This window comes from Perognathus longimembris, chromosome 24 (assembly GCF_023159225.1).
Source record: "Perognathus longimembris pacificus isolate PPM17 chromosome 24, ASM2315922v1, whole genome shotgun sequence".
NCBI classification, from domain to species: Eukaryota; Metazoa; Chordata; class Mammalia; order Rodentia; family Heteromyidae; genus Perognathus; species Perognathus longimembris.
Window position 1 is genome coordinate 15,336,513 of NC_063184.1, and position 16,424 is coordinate 15,352,936.

At 35.1% G+C, this 16,424-nt stretch overlaps 1 protein-coding gene across 3 annotated transcripts in view; it reads left to right on the forward strand.

Annotated features, from left to right (window-relative positions):
• Tbck (TBC1 domain containing kinase) overlaps positions 1-16,424 on the forward strand; it is a 116,980-nt gene that overhangs the window by 47,447 nt on the left and 53,109 nt on the right. For all 3 annotated transcript variants that reach the window (XM_048333365.1, XM_048333364.1, XM_048333366.1), the window contains 2 exons: positions 753-836; positions 7,110-7,195. In XM_048333365.1, coding sequence (XP_048189322.1) covers positions 753-836; positions 7,110-7,195 — 170 coding nt within the window. The remainder of the gene's footprint in view (positions 1-752; positions 837-7,109; positions 7,196-16,424) is intronic.

Consider the following 16,424-nt stretch of genomic DNA (forward strand, 5'->3'; position numbering starts at 1 on the left):
CTCATATACATGAAGCCCTAGGTTCAATTCCTCAGCACCGGATATATAGAAAATGGTCAGAAGTGGCGCTGTGGCTCAAGTGGCAGAGTGCTAGCCTTGAGCAAGAAGAAGCCAGGGACAGTGCTCAGGCACTGAGTCCAAGCCCCAGGACTGGCCAAAAAAAAAACACAATTCTATGTTACAAACTGAGCAAGTGATTGCTTATGGCATTAATGTCTAGATTCCTAGTGTCAGGATCTTCATCTTTCCAGATTCTGTTTTCTGTCAGTTTTTACAGTTACTTGAAATTGAATAGAGATAACTGCAAATTACTGAAATTTCACTGGATGGTGGTTAACATGCACCATTTTCTGATAATGTCCCTTCTTGATAGTCTAGACTAGAGCTTTATTATGTAGTTAGGCACAGCCAGTTATTACTCATTGAGCCAAGAATAGTAAGGATCTGTGCTTGAAATTATAGGTTATTCCTGATAGTCTTAAATCCAAAACACAAAGTTTCAAGCTACTAAGGTTTTTACTTTATGGAATTATAATTTCCACAGTAATTTAAAATTAAAGTTATTGAAATAGTTATCCAAAATGCTTTCTATTTTAAATAATAGAAGTGTCACTTAATAATTTTGTGTTTTAATTTTGTGTTTACAGCAGTTAATAAGTAATTAGTAATAAACTCAAAAACGCATGCTGATTGACTGGCAGCTGGTTGTTTACCCTATTAACCACTTTCTTAATTGACTTATTTTTCCTCAGCCTTGGCTTATGCTTGTATGTCTGCCTTCATCCCCAAATACCTGTATAACTTCTTCTTGAAAGATAACTCCCATGTAATACAAGGTAAGCAGTATCTTTTCTTGGCTTTTTACTGGGCAAATCTTTCTGTCAAAATAGCCAATATCTAATTAATTAAAATTATTGTGGTAGGCTATCACAAAAACTCAAGAATGAGGGGCTGGGAATATGGCCTAGTGGCAAGAGTGCTTGCCTCAGATACATTTAGCCCTAGGTTCAATTCCCCAGCACTACATATATAGAAAAAGCCAGAAGTGGCACTGTAGCTCAAGTGGTAGAGTGCTAGCCTTGAGCCAAAAGAAGCCAGGGACAGTGCTCAGGCCCTGAGTTCAAGCCCCAGGACTGGCAAAAAAAAAACTCAAGAATGAGAATTTAGGCTTCCTTCCTCCAATCCACAAAGAATTATGGTATTTTTACAATGAGTGTTTAATATCTGATCTCAATTGAACTCAGATGCAGAAATGGTAGTTTAAAGAAAATAAGAGAATGTTCTTTATTTCTTTCATGATTAAAATTACTCAGAAAAAGTTTCATCATCGAGCAAGTGTATGGTGAAGTTACAGAAACTTTAACCTTTTTTTTTTGGTCTTTGGTCCAAGACCTGGACTCAAAAACTCAGTACCTGATGTTTTCGCTAATTGGCCAGTGCTCTGCCAACTGAGCCATGTCTCTAATCCCAGCATTTTTTAACTTATAACTTGGGTATTAAAACATTTGTCATTCATCTCATTCCAAATGCTTCAACACCCTAAATATGCTCCCTTTTTCTTCTACCTTTCTAAACATTTCTTTCCCCTCAGATCTCCAGTCAGATATAACCTATGTATGAGCTCATCCTGACCTGACTGCAGACACATGTAAACTTAAAACATTCTGAACTCTTCTGGAACTAATATAAACTGAACTTAAAAATAAGCATTTTTGAGTCAAATGCTCCAGATTGAAGCTTTAGTACTTTGTAACCTTGTATAAAAAGTTCTCTAAACATCATTTTCCTCATATCTAAGGTAAAAATATTGCTGATTATAAAAGATTATAAAACTTTAAAATAGAAACATTCAGCAAGTGTTTTAATGTATAAGCTTTCATTTACTTACAATTGTATTTTGAAATGTTTGCTTTTACATTGATATACCCATATCCCTGTACATTCCTACCATGAGAACTTCTATAACATTTGTATTCATATGAAAACGCTTTTTAGCAAGCATAGGCTTTTGCTTGTTTTTTCTTATAATTAGAATTGTTTTATAATCAGGAAACTGCTTTTTACTTGTCGGTTAATTTATTAAAGAAGGCAATTCATATTCAAGACTCATTAATACCTCTTTCAGAGACCTGATAAACTGATGTCCTGTAGAGTGGTTCTATACCTTTTGAATAAAGGGGTGTGCTGCACTTGTTCATAGTTTCCTTATTACCTTACTGGTGATAACTGCTGTAGAATTAACTGGATAGTGTAAGATTCCAGTAACATCAAAACAAGTAGCTTTAATACCATTTTGGATAGCCTGGACACGTCACAGACTGTGTAAATATTGTGTCAAGATTGATAATATTGTGAAAAGATTGATAGTAGAACATAATCTGCTTACTGTAAATGTTGAATTTTTTTTTCCTTATTGTGGTAATAGAATTTGGCCTCAGGACCTCATGCTTACTTGGCCAGCTCCAGACCAAGATTTTTGGATGCAGTCTTCAGACATTTCTTCCCTTGATCTTTGGATCTCAGCCTCATGAGTAGCTAGGATTGCAGGCATAAGCAATTCACGTTGGCTCATATGTTCAATTTTTAATCCTCACTTCAAAATGTCAACAATAGCTGCACACTGTTGCCTCACGCCTATAATCCTAGCTACTCAGGAGCCATCCTGGGCAGGAGAGGCTGTAAAACTCTTATCTCCAATTAACCACCTAAAAACCCAGAGTGGAGCTGTGGCTCAGAGTGGTACAGTGCTAGCCTTGAGCAAAAAAAACTAGGGGACAATGACCAAGCCATGAGTTTAAGTCCTTGGACAGGTACACACACACACACACACAAAAAAAACAGCCATTTTCCTTAAAATTTATAAAAATAAGTTTTTTTTAAGTCATACCATATGACCAAGGTGTTCACATTCCAGCCAAGAGCTTTAAAATTCTTTAGAAAAAGCTAATGATTTTTAAGAAAAAGTTTCACATAAAATAACAGCCTTAGTTTAACAGAGGTCAGTCTTGAGTCAGATCATTGGAATTGCCAACATGGCAGATTAGAGTAAGAGCCAAGGGGTTTTAGGAACTCACCAGCATGTTTTCCTCTCATGGCTCCATTTATGTTTTGGACTGGCTTCCAGTGTGATAATAAGGAAAAATCTCGTGAATAACCTTAAAACGTGTTCATTTCCCAACTTCTTCACTTATTGTGAAATTGATAGGATGTCTTCAAGTAAATTTTAAAAGCTTTTAAAACCCTAAGAAGGCTGGGAATATGGCCTAGTAGTAAAGTGCTCGCCTCGTACACACGAAGCCCTAGGTTCGATTCCTCAGCACCACATATATAAAAAAAGCTGGAAGTGGCACTGCGGCTCAAGTGGTAGAGTGCTAGCCTTGAGCAAAAAGAAGCTAGGGACAGTGCTCAGGCCTTGAGTTCAAGCCCCAGGACTGGCAAAACAAACAAACAAACCAAAAACCCTAAGAGCTGGCATGGAATTGTCACTCAAGTGGTTGAGCGCTAGGCTTGAGCAAAAGAACGCTCAGGGACAGTATCAAGTTCAAACCCAACAAAAGTCCAAAAAAAGAAAAAAGAAAAATTCAACAATATAATGCTGTCATCTTTAAAGCTAACATGAAACCATAATATTTTCTAAGCTTCCAAATATAAAAACCTGAACACTTATCTTTTTCCAAATGTCTTGGCTCCACATTAAAGCATACTGCCTGGCTAGGTTCCTGTATGTGAGAAAGAATTCTCAAACAGTTAAAATAGTACAAATGAGCTGGGTAGACTGTTGCTTAGAAGGCTTGATTATACCAGTCTTGATGGACAGCTCTCAGAGGGCTTATTCCTTGTCTTATCTAATATAGTACTTATTTTGGCTGCATATGGTTCCTGTTGAGAAATACAGAATATACTTCTCACAAAATTGCATTTCAGCTGGGTGTGGTGTTATGCCCTTAATCTTAGCACTTGGAAGGTAGAGTCAGGAAGATCACCAGTTTGGGGCCAGCCTAGGCTTCATACAAGTTTCAAACCAGTCTTGTCTACTTAGCAAGATCCTGTTTTAAACAGACCACTTTCATTTCCCAGTGATTGTTTCATAGCGTAAATAAATGTGTGTAGATTTATTGATAGTAAATTTCCAACATGTGGAACATGTCCATGCTTTTTGAAGTTATGAAAATAGATATGAAACTATAAAGTACAACAAGACTTGTCAAGCCAGACTGATTTCTAAATTGATTAATAGTATATTTTTGTAGCCGATATTATAATTAAGAGATGACTCAATTTTCTAATGATTTTTAAGCATTACTTTTGTTGTAGTCTTTGTTTTCCTTTGAAATTTTAAATTGCTAGTTACCTTTCATCTTTTTTAAGCCCCAATAAAGGTTCTTTAATGTTTTGTTAATCATGTGTATTTTCCCAAGAAAAATATTTTAAGTAAATTGTTTTAAATCAATTTGATATTAACCATATGTGCTGTATGGGAAAATGCACATGTCAGTCCTTTAATTGCTTATTGCACTGCCAGATACTACTTATGGAACTTAATTTCTTAAGATAATCTACCCTTTGCCAAGGGATTCCATGCCAAGATATGAGGAATAAATGTGAAAAATAAATTTGTGTTTTAAAAAATTAAACCTCAGGGCTGGGAATATGGCCTAGCGGCAAGAGTGCTTGCCTCGTATACATGAAGCCCTGGGTTCGATTCCTCAGTACCACATATGTAGAAAAGGCCAGAAGTGGCACTGTGGCTCAAGTGGCAGAATGCTAGCCTTGAGCAAGTGCTCAGGCCCTGAGTTCAAGCCCCAGGACTGGGGGGAAAAAAACAAAAGTCAGAAAGGAATGGATTATTTTGTGCAAGAGAATAAAAAAAAAAACTACGCTTAAAGATTTAGAAGAATTTCCATAAATATATCTTTATTTTTTAACTGAGTTTTATTTATCAATCAGCAGATATATTCATGTGTGTGTGCATGTGCACATATGTATGCACATATACATGCCATTACTGGGGCTTGTACTCAGGACCTGGTCACTGTACATTAGCTTCCATGCTTAAGGCTGGCACTATATCTCTTCACCCTCACCCCTACCTTCATTTTTTGCTGGTTGTTTAGATATGAGTTTCATATGTCTGTCCAAACCCGCTTTGAACCATGATCCTCAGATCTCTGTCTTGTGAGTAGCTAGGAATACAGACATGAACCACTGATGCCTTTTTTGCCTTTTGTTATTTTTTCATTTACTCTAGGGGAGTTTTAAATGTTTTTTTTAAATAACTTGAATGTGGCATAGTGTTGATAGCTCCTGTAATAACTCTCAATGAAAAAGAGAACTTTTATAAGATCTTCTGTATCTTATTGGAAAGTGTTCTGTACCACCAAAACTAAGCCAGTTTTCTTGTTATATTTGCACATGTAAAGTAATATATAATTTGTAATAATGTATATATCACTATGCATGAGTGCTCAGTGATAACAAATAGTATATAAATTCAGCCACAGTATTTGGCAGGAAACAGAACATATTTCCATGATGGGTTTGGTCTCAGGAGATCCTTAACTGTGTAAATCCACATAGTAATTAATTTTATCAGGCTCAAATAAGAATGATATTTAATCAGAGCATAACAGTGGATAACTGCCTGTGGCACAAATTTCTGGTTTAAAATAGGCATGATTCTTAGAAGCTAGAAATTAATAACTATATACTTATTAACATTCAGTTGAATGTTTATGATGGCTGAGTTTATATAACTCCTAGTTTACATACCTCTGGCTATCAATATACTACCACAAATTGGAAGAAGAAAAACATAGTTGAAGAACCTAAGAATTCTCTGGGCCCATTTGTAACTTCTGAAGCTGTTAGAATTTGTACCTTTTTTTTCTCTGAAAGGAAAGGGGAGAAAGTAAGTAGCTTTAATGAATTGCAATAAACAATTCAGGAAACACATTAATTAATATCCTGCTCTTTATGTAGCAAGAGTCAAGGTTGGCATTAGTTCATTCAGTACTGTGATTTCCCACCATCACTGTGTCAATCTAGCACATCTTTATGTTTTGACCTGATGCTCTCCTTTCCAAAGTATGTGACATTGCTTATAAATAATGTGATTATCAGAAGCAAAGCATTATTTGCAAGAAATAATTGTACTTGCTTACTACAGGTTTTACAACTGTGTCTTCAGATGTTAAACTGACAAAACTGAGTAAAAGAAGAATAGTTATTTAGTGTGGAGTAAATTGTTACTGTTGTGTTACTTAATTTAGTAGATAATCATTTTTTTTAAATAATTTGAGTGTCAAAAATATGCATTCCTCAACTTCTGGTTGAAAGCTGTAAATTAGAATAGGATAAGAAAGTAGGTGTTTTTAATTGCCTACTGTGTGCCTGCTTTCTATTAACATACTGTTCTTACTCCTAACATGCCAAATGCAGAATCTTAGGATGAATTAAAACAAGAACAGATGTTCGAATCTGCGTATGTAAATGAATTGAGGCATAGCTTGTGTTACTTGTGCTTATTCATAAACATTTCTTTTTTTTTCTTTTTTTTTTTTTGGCCAGTCCTGGGGCTTGGGACTCAGGGCCTGAGCACTGTCCCTGGCTTCTTTTTGCTCAAGGCTAGCACTCTGTCACTTGAGCCACAGCACCACTTCTGGCCATTTTCTATATATGTGGTGCTGAGGAATCGAACCCAGGGCTTTATGTATACGAGGCAAGCACTCTTGCCACTAGGCCATATTCTCACCCCTTCATAAATATTTCTTATTTAAGGATCTTAATACTATCTGAATTTTCAATAAATGTGAAACTTAATATTGCTAAAAAAAAGTATTTATACAATTTAATGGAAAATTGCATATTTTCAACTCAAAAACATCAACCTAGTTCTGAAGGCAAACACCTAAGTAATGGCAAAATTTTAGTATATTTGCTTAATAATTATCAGTAAGTGAATAAAATAACACAGAAAATTACTAAAGTATCTTTGCTTCAAGGAAAAATCCTCATCAGAAAATACATTAAGCTATAATTTATTTGAATTTGAACGTCTTTGAGGTAATTTGTGAAGACAAAGGTAATCTTAAACTTTGCTGTCATTTCAGAGTATCTGACTGTGTTCTCACAGATGATCGCCTTCCACGATCCAGAGCTGAGTAATCATCTCAATGAGATTGGCTTCATTCCTGATGTGAGTAATGTAGTACATTAGAACATGAAGTAAAAAGAAAGGCAGAGATTCACAGCACATGAGTATGTTTTTAAATTTTTTGTTGTCCTAATAAGTCCATACCTAAGCAAGTTACTGCTGGTCATGCTCTGGCTACCTTCCATATCCTTATTGTAAGTGCAAGGAGAGTATCTTATCTGTTACACATTTAATGTATAAAATAGTGTGGAAAACCCATTTATAATAACGAACGAACTGTTTTGTTATTTTCATTTGGTTTTTATAATTTTCAGGACTGATTTTTGAGAAATAAATTTATATTTAAGTGAAATTTTAAATAGCTACTCTGGATTTTGCTTACTTTATTGCCTTTGTAGCCTTGCCAGAGTTTAGCTTCCTTTATTAGCTCCTTCATGTTGGTACCAAGCTAAGATTAAGACTGGATACCTCAAAGTTAGCCAAGATTCAGTTAGCCTGTTAGTCATTTGTGATGAGGAGTCAGTCCCTTTTTTAAAGTTAAAAAGTATATGTTAAAATTTGAATTTGAGCCGGGCACTGGTGGCTCACACATGTAATCCTAGCTACTCAGGAGGCTGAGGTCTAAGGATTACAGTTTAAAGCCAGCCAGGGAAGACAGAGTCTCATCTCCAGTTAACCACTCAAAAACTGAAAGTAGAGCTGTGGCTCCAAGTGGTAGAGCACTATCTTTGAGCAAAAGAGCTCTGGGACAGCACCCAGGCCCTGAGTTCAAGCCCTACAACCAACAACAATAACAAAAAATTAAATTTGATTGCCAGTGCTATTTTCTGACGCCTGTAACCCTAGTTATTTTAAAGTTCAAAGCTAGCCCAGGCAGGAGAGCTCATGAGACTTATCTCCAGTTAGTCACTAGAAAACTGGACATGGAGCTGTAGCTCAAAGGGGTAGAGCACTAGCCTTGGGCAAAAAGAGCTCAGAGACAGCACCCAGGCCCCAGGTTCAAGCCCCATGACCAACAGGGGGGAAAAATTGTATTTGAATTATAGAAAGAAAACCAACATGGTAGTACACGCCTACAGTCCAGTTCTGAAGATGTTGACATTGGAGCTTAGTTAATGAGACCCTATCACAAAAACAAAACTAACCAAAAGTATAGTAAGAGAAGTGGGGAGTAAAACAAAGTAAAGTCAATGAATCCTGTAAAGGCAGAAAGACTATTAAAAGTGTATAAGTGCAATAAATTACCTGTTTTAACATATTTTCATATTTTAAATATTTATATGCTAACATATAAACATAAAAATGTGAGAGTTAGTTATGTGCCAGTGGCTCATACCAATAATCCTAGCTACTCAGAATGCTGAGCTCTGACAGTCACGTTCAGCTCACCCAAGCAGACAAATCTGAAAGACTGATCTTCAAATAACTAGTAGCAAGACACAGAAGTGGAAGGGTGGTGGCTCAAGTAATAAAGTACCAGCTGAAAGTGAAAAAGTTAAGAACACAAAGCTGAGTTCAAGCCCCAGTACTGGCAAAAAAAATAAAATAAAATAAAATAAAATAATAGGAAAGAAAGAAAGAAAAAAACTTGACCAGGAAAAAAGTTATTTAGAATTATCTGAGGAAAATATTAACCAAAACAAACACTGCAATGGTATTAATTTGAACTAGTAAACAGAATACAAAATGGTTCCACCTAATAATATACATATATATGCATTCATATAAATATGCCTGTTTTACATATATATACATGTAACGCACACTTACATATATATGGATATATGTGGAACTTCATATATGGCAGGGATATTTATGATCTGTCTACAGAAGATTTCTTATAAGGGTTATAAAACATAACAAATTTTAAAAGGAAGAGAATTGAGAGAATGGTACAAAGGGGGCTATTTTGTATGGAAAATATATTGTTGTTGTTTAAACCTTTTGAAACTAATGTGGCAAAATGCTAAAGCTTGTTAAATGTATATCTCAGTAGCAGGTTAATTGGTGGTCTTTAAATGTGTTGCTATGAAAAATGAGTAAGTTCTTCAACAATTCAATAATTTTGATGTAATTCTGTGTATTTCCTTCTCCACTAAGGAGTTACTCGTAAATTTAGAATTTTCCATGTTTCTTAAAAAACTCTGCAATAGTAGTAGTATTATGAAAACAATACAATACACGGTGATATAAGTATAACTATATATGTATGTATATGTAGTGTTAGGTATGTCACTGTATTATATCACTATAAATATAAATATATACATACATATTTATAGTGATTTATCTTATGAGACATTCTAAATCATATTGAATGAGAGATGGAAATGTCTAGAACATGACAAATGCTGGGCATTCCTGATGTCTAGCCAGTAGTTGTCAGTAGTAACCCTCTAATCACATGACAATAAAATGCCTTTGCTTATGTTTCTGTAGTAGAAATACATATATTTCCAAATGTATTCTCAGTAATGGTTCTATCACCATTAAGAATCTACAGTAATAAAAAGAAAAAGAAGAGAAAGAATAAAAGGAGAAAAAGAGTATATCTTAGCCCAGAGAAGAGTCAGTCTACAACTTTCTTGTCACAGCATGAGCAAATAAAAATTATTTACTAAAAGCTCAAATGTTATCTGGAAAACCTTTTTTGAAATCTTTTGTTGTTTCTCAGTTTGTTTTATTGGACTTTATCTCAGTACTATAGGTAATATTCAAAGGTTAAAATAACAATTAAAGATTGAATGTTGTGAATAGACTTGATATGTTTAATGTAAGGATTGTGTACAGTGTGTAGTATGGTAAAATGGAAACTTTTTCTTTCTTTTTTATTCAATCACATCATTTAGATTTCATCTCATGAGTTTGTATATGCAGCAATCTTTTATTTTTCCCTTTTAATTATTCTCCCTTTAAAATTATTGAGGATACTTCGTGTGCCTCTAAGGACAGTACAGGCTAGGATTCATCAAGGAAGAACAGCTTCTTTGATAATGAGATTCTAAACTGACTCTCCTACTCAAGAACTAATCCTATCAAAGCAAGCCTTGATTTATCTTCCATCATTGAAATGCAGTCTTCTATTGCAGGAGAGATTGTGATTTCTGGCTCCTTTCCATTTGCTGTGGGTCACAGAACTCTGAAAACTAAACACTGAGAAAGCTTAAATAGCTTAGAATATCATACACTGATGTGATGCTTAGATTATATAAGTCATGGTAGTTTGTGATTTACATATAAATAGAGAAATGTATTTGGCAAAATTGGGGCCAGAGTGATTTTTATCATTCTGTCCCAATGTGTTTCTGCTTCTGGAAATATAATAGGTCTTTCAAATGAGAATGGGAAAGTATGTTTCCTCATTCTTAAGGGAGCTTTTTTTCTGAAATTCTAGGAATAGCACTCAGTGTACAGATTATAAACGTTGTTAGCCATTGAGAAATGTGATGAGGACCGTATCTCAAAACTGTATATACCTTTTAACATACTATCCCAGCTAAAGATAAAGCTAAGCAATTCAGTGATATGCTAGCAAAACCATTGTCTATAACTGAAATCCAAAAGGATGCTTCACTACTACTAATTACTCATTCTTTAAAAGCTTACCACTGTCAGATTCAAAATTTATATGCAGCGTCCAGGCACAGGTGGCTCACACTTGTAATCCTAGCTACTCAGGAGGCTGAGATCTGAAGATCCCAGTTTGAAGCTAGCCCAGGCAGGAAAGCCTGTGACTCTTACCTCCAGTTAACCACCAGAAAATCAGAAATGGAGCAGTGGCTCCAAATGGTAGAGTGCTAACCTTGAGTACAAAAAGCTCAGGGACAACACACACACACACTTGATTCTCAAGCCCTACAACCACCCCCCCTACACAAACAAATTATACTCAGCTATATCTGTACTAACAGAAAATGTGAAGGAAACACTTAGAACTATATAATATTTTGTTCATTCAAGTCTGCCTTTTGTGTTGTTACTTTAAACCATTTAGATCTTATTCAAAAAAGGAGACTGCTGGAAATGAGCTTTTCATATTGTTCCCATTTAAGAATATCCCATACTAAAGTTTCCTAACCTGTTGTAGGCCATCTGCAGTCTCAGAGGATGTGTTTTTTGATGTCTGTAGTGTTCCTGATAAGAGTACTAACTCTTGTGATCTTCAAAGACAAATAGCTTCTCAAGTTTTTCTCATAATGAAGCTTGATGGCCTTAGGAACCAAGGAATGATTGAAACCTTTCAAAAATGATTAATATTGTGGCAAGTTCTTAAAAGAAAAAAAAAGTTAAATATGTAGAAAATTTCCCAGCTGAACAATGACAAACCTATTGCATGTTAATAGTATTTTTCTGAAAAATACTATACTTTCAGAAAAATAATGTTTAGTTTTTAATACGTATTTTTCTTTTTTTTTTTGGCCAGTCCTGGGCCTTGGACTCAGGGCCTGAGCACTGTCCCTGGCTTCTTCCCGCTCAAGGCTAGCACTCTGCCGCTTGAGCCACAGCACCGCTTCTGGCCGTTTTCTGTATATGTGGTGCTGGGGAATCGAACCTAGGGCCTCGTGTATCCGAGGCAGGCACTCTTGCCACTAGGCTATATCCCCAGCCCTAATACGTATTTTTCTAATCTCTTAAATCTCTCCTGTTTCTTTACTCAATTTTGTAACATTGTGTTTTTTGAAGTCTGTGAAGACATAGACTTGGCCAAAGGTCTTCAGGCAGTGGTGATTTCATAAAGATTATTCATAAACTTAACTATTTCCCTGAATTTTTCCTTCTGTATTACAGTAAAAGCCAATTATTCTACACTTTGAATGGCTTTTGCCACTTATGAGTTTAATGTGTATTGTTCATTTGGAAAATATTAGTTCATTGGGTTTGCAGATCTTCCAACTATGACACATTTTATAACATGATATCAAAAACTGACATTGGTCACTATCATTACCATCTCGGATGTATTCATTAAGTATTGGGAAATTGCCAGGCTCACAGTGGCAGATAAGCAATCCTAATTCTTACCTCTTCTACTCAAAGTTTTTCTTGACATTCTGGACTCCCTTTATTCATTTTTAAGAAATGTTGGTCAAATACCAAAGCCTAAAAAAAATGTCATTCTTTGAATTACAAATGAGTCCTTAACAAAGCACCTGTGGTTGTCTCACAGTCCAAACAATTGTCTAAGCTTTTCCAATCATTATTTTTCTGTACACTGCACAGTTACCTCATACTTCCCAGGTTTGTTCATATAAATCTTACAAAGGTTTTTAGTAATTCTCTCCCACTACGTAAACATAAGCCCTAACTTTGGAACTGTTACTTTTATTTGTGCCAAGATGCCTACAATTTTATTCATCAATGGCTTTACCATTATCATAAATATCAATTATTATGAACATAGACTTCAAATGGACCCTTCAGGGTTTTGAGGCCCCTCAGAGTTCTGTACCACATTGAATATTGATGAAATCATGCACAATAAAATAGAAGATGACAAAATGCATAAATAAATAGTAAGATTTTACAACATTAGTGGAGACTTGTCTATAAAATTTTGAGAAAAAGAAAATGATTGAAGAATGGCTTAAGAGTCGAATATATAATATAGCAGACAGGCACTCTTAAGAATATAAAAATTCAAGGAATATATCCACCGGGAGCTTTTTTTTTTTTTTTTTTTTTTTAAGGAATTGGAGGCTAGCATCTATAGATCACAGTAGTTAGTACTTTTTGTTCTTACATACAATACATTTGTGTATCTCTTATGACGTTTCATGAGAGTACTTCACGTTGGGTTGTTAAATACTTTTGTCTTTACAATGACAAGTATTATTCTATACTTAAGTCTGAGATATGCCATTTCTTCTACCAAGTGTTTTAGATGCATTAACTTGTTTTCACAACTTTCTTAAAGGTTTAAGGACATCTGTATCTCTCAGTCTACAAAGTTCAGAGTTTCAACATTTGAAGAAGGTACAGGATGGTATAAATTATAGACTGCCTTGAATACCTGTTGATTCCTAGACAGCATGTTCTTGAATATTTGGATGGATATTTCCCTAATGTTCATGTACACCATTATAAGTCCTCAAACTAGTGCTCACATGTATGTTATAGAAAAGGCTTAAGGGCTGGGGATATGGCCTAGTGGCAAGAGTGCTTGCCTCATATACATGAGGCCCTGGGTTCGATTCCCCAGCACCACATATACAGAAGTGGCAGAGTGCTAGCCTCGAGCAAGAAGAAGCCAGGGACAGTGCTCAGGCCCTGAGTCCAAGCCCCAGGACTGGCCAAAAAAAAAAAAAAAGAAAGAAAAGAAAAGGCTTAAAACAAGTTTAATATATTTTTTTTTACTTGAGTTCATAAGAAAATACAGGATGGATCAATAAGTCAATTAGAAGGAACTTCCTTTTGTAATACTAAAACATATATGCATATGTATATATTAATATATATGTATATGTGAAAATAAAGTTCTTCATGTTCCTAAATAAAAATATTTCACAGAATCATTTGCTAAAAGTTCTAGAATTTCTAAAAATACTTCCTTTATATTTTTACTTTTACAAATTCACAAGTCATTGAGTCATAATTTTTGATTTTTCAAAAATAAGACAATACCCACTTTTGTTTTCCTGATTAAGTGTGTATTTGACATTACCATACCATGTGGAAAGACCTCCAGAAATGCTATATATAACAAACTGTTCTGGCTTGAAGTTGCTAGGGGGCAGTATTGACTTACCTGATTCTCTATAGTCACATTATGCTTATGTAATCTCGTGATCTGAAGAAAATAAGAATGTGTATAGTTTCTATATTTCTAGTCAAATATTTAAAATTTTAATTTGCTTTTCCATAAAACGTAAAATTTGCCTGATACTCAAAATTCTTAGGTTTTTGCTGACTTTTTGTGTAAGAATGTATTATAAAGCTGTACTAATATCTTAAGAAATTAATACAGACAAAAAATCAAATTTAAAAGGGAAGAGTATAAAAAGAAAAGCAGGAATTAGAGTCTCACAAATTATTATTTACCTGATTTTAATTTAATTGGTAAACTGTGGCTGATGCTAAGTAGTGCCTAGGCTATATAATATATTAAAAATACTAAATCTACTTGAATAATTACTTCTTGTCTATCATTAGAATAAGATTCATTTTAGTAACTTTCAAGATAATTATCAAAGAATATATATAATAAAACTTCAGATTTAATGGGATTTTTTTTGCAACAGTTGCCAGTATTTAATATGAAACATTTTGTTAGTGTATTAGCAAAGGAAAACGAACTCAATTATTTCTCGAGGTATATAATCTCATGACTATGGGGTTTGTTTGTTTGTTTGTTTGTTTGTTTTGCTGGTCCTGGAGCTTGAACTCAGGAGTTGGGCATTGTCCCTTGGCCTCTTTGTGCTCAAAGCTATCACTCTACCATTTGAGCCAAAGTGCCACTTCTAGCTTTTTCAGAGTTTATTGGAGATGAGAGTCTCACAGACTTTGCTACCTGGGCTGGCTTTGAACCATGATCCTCAGATATCAGCCTCCTGAATTGCTAGGATTACAGGCATGAGTCATCAGTGCCTGGCTAAGATTTTTTTTGGTTGTTGTTTAATGGTACTGGGATTTGAACTGGAAACATGCTTCCTAGGTGGGCACTCTGCTGTATGCCAGGCCTCAGGCTATTTGTATCATATATCCCTTTCAATTATCTTCAACATCTTATACATTATTTGGGAAATATGTGCATATCTATTATGTGCTGGGCGTTTTCCTATATTTTGGAAATAGCAGAGGAAAAATGGACATAGATCTGCTCTCTATTCTAGTCAGGATATATATTAGAGCATTATAGACTATTTCATTAAGGCTTTCACCTTATTATTTGTGACAGAAAGCCACTAGGTATAGTGACATCTAAGCATTTTAGCAACATAATTCTGACTACGATACTGAGATGAACAAGGGTGGGACAAGGTGACTAGTATTCCTGCTTGTGCAGCAGTCTAGGCAAGAGATATAGTGGCTTGAATTAGGCATGAGAAATATTCATGTTCTGTTTATATTTTGAAAGTAGAACAGCAAGACTGTTTGAGAAGAGATGAGTCAAGAATGATTCAAGAATTTCCTTTTCTCTATGCAAGTAGAAGTATAGTTTGCTGGGATTTGTAATTGGAGATAAGGATTTTGGAGAAAGGCCCAGGAGGTCAGTTTAGGACACGTTACAGGTTTTTAGCTCTTGGACTTAGAAGTAGATACCAAGTTGGCATTTAGACATGGAAGTTTGAAATTCATGGGAGACATCTGGGAGTGGAACTGTAAATGTGGGAATTTTCAAGCTATAATTACTATTTGGGGGAAAATAGTCAAGATAAAAAGTTCAGAAGTTGAACCTGGGACATTTCAATATTTTAAAAAATCAGGATAAGCCAGGTACCAGTGGCTCACGCCTGTAATCCTAGCTACTTGGGAGGCTGAGATCTGAAGATCACATTCAAAGCAAGACCAGACCAGGCAGGAAATCCAATGAGACTCTTATCTCTTGTTAATCACCCAAAAAACCCAAAGTGGAGCTGTGGCGAAGTGGTAGTGTTAATCCTTAGCAAAAAAAAAAAAAGCTCAAGAACAGTACGCAGGCCCCAAGTTCAGTCCCCAGGATCAGCACAGGAAAAAAAGAAAAGAAAAAGAAAAAATCAGAGGTTAAAGAAGAACCAAACAAAACTTATAAAGAGCAGTCCGAAAGAAAGAAAAGTAGCTCTGTGCGGTGTCTAGGAAGCCTAGTGAAGGAAAGAAAAGGTGTTTCTAGGAAGTAGAAGGAGTAAACTGTGTCATATTCTGTTCCAGTAAAGAAGTAAGATTTAGCAACTCAGAAATCATCAACCAAAGGTCAGAATACTTTGATGGTTGAGATAGAGGCAAAAACTAGATTGACATGAACTGAATATTTAATAAACTTACTGTTCTCACTGAATGATAGGCTCCTGTATCCTGGAATGGCAGTGGTTCACTGCTTTATCCTCACTTCACACAGGTCTGGCATGTGTTAAATGTTCAGTATATATTTATTGAAATAATGAAAAAGAATGAAATGTCATTTACCCATAAAAGTCTTTCTGTACAGAGCACAGTACTAGAGGCTCTTAAGTTCCTGTAACTTTTGCAGCCCTCATCATATGCCAGATAGACCTATGTTGTAGTAGAAATAAACTGCAGCATTTTCAGGATGGGTTTCCATGTTTGAGATGTCTTCTCTAGTGAGACACATGGTGTA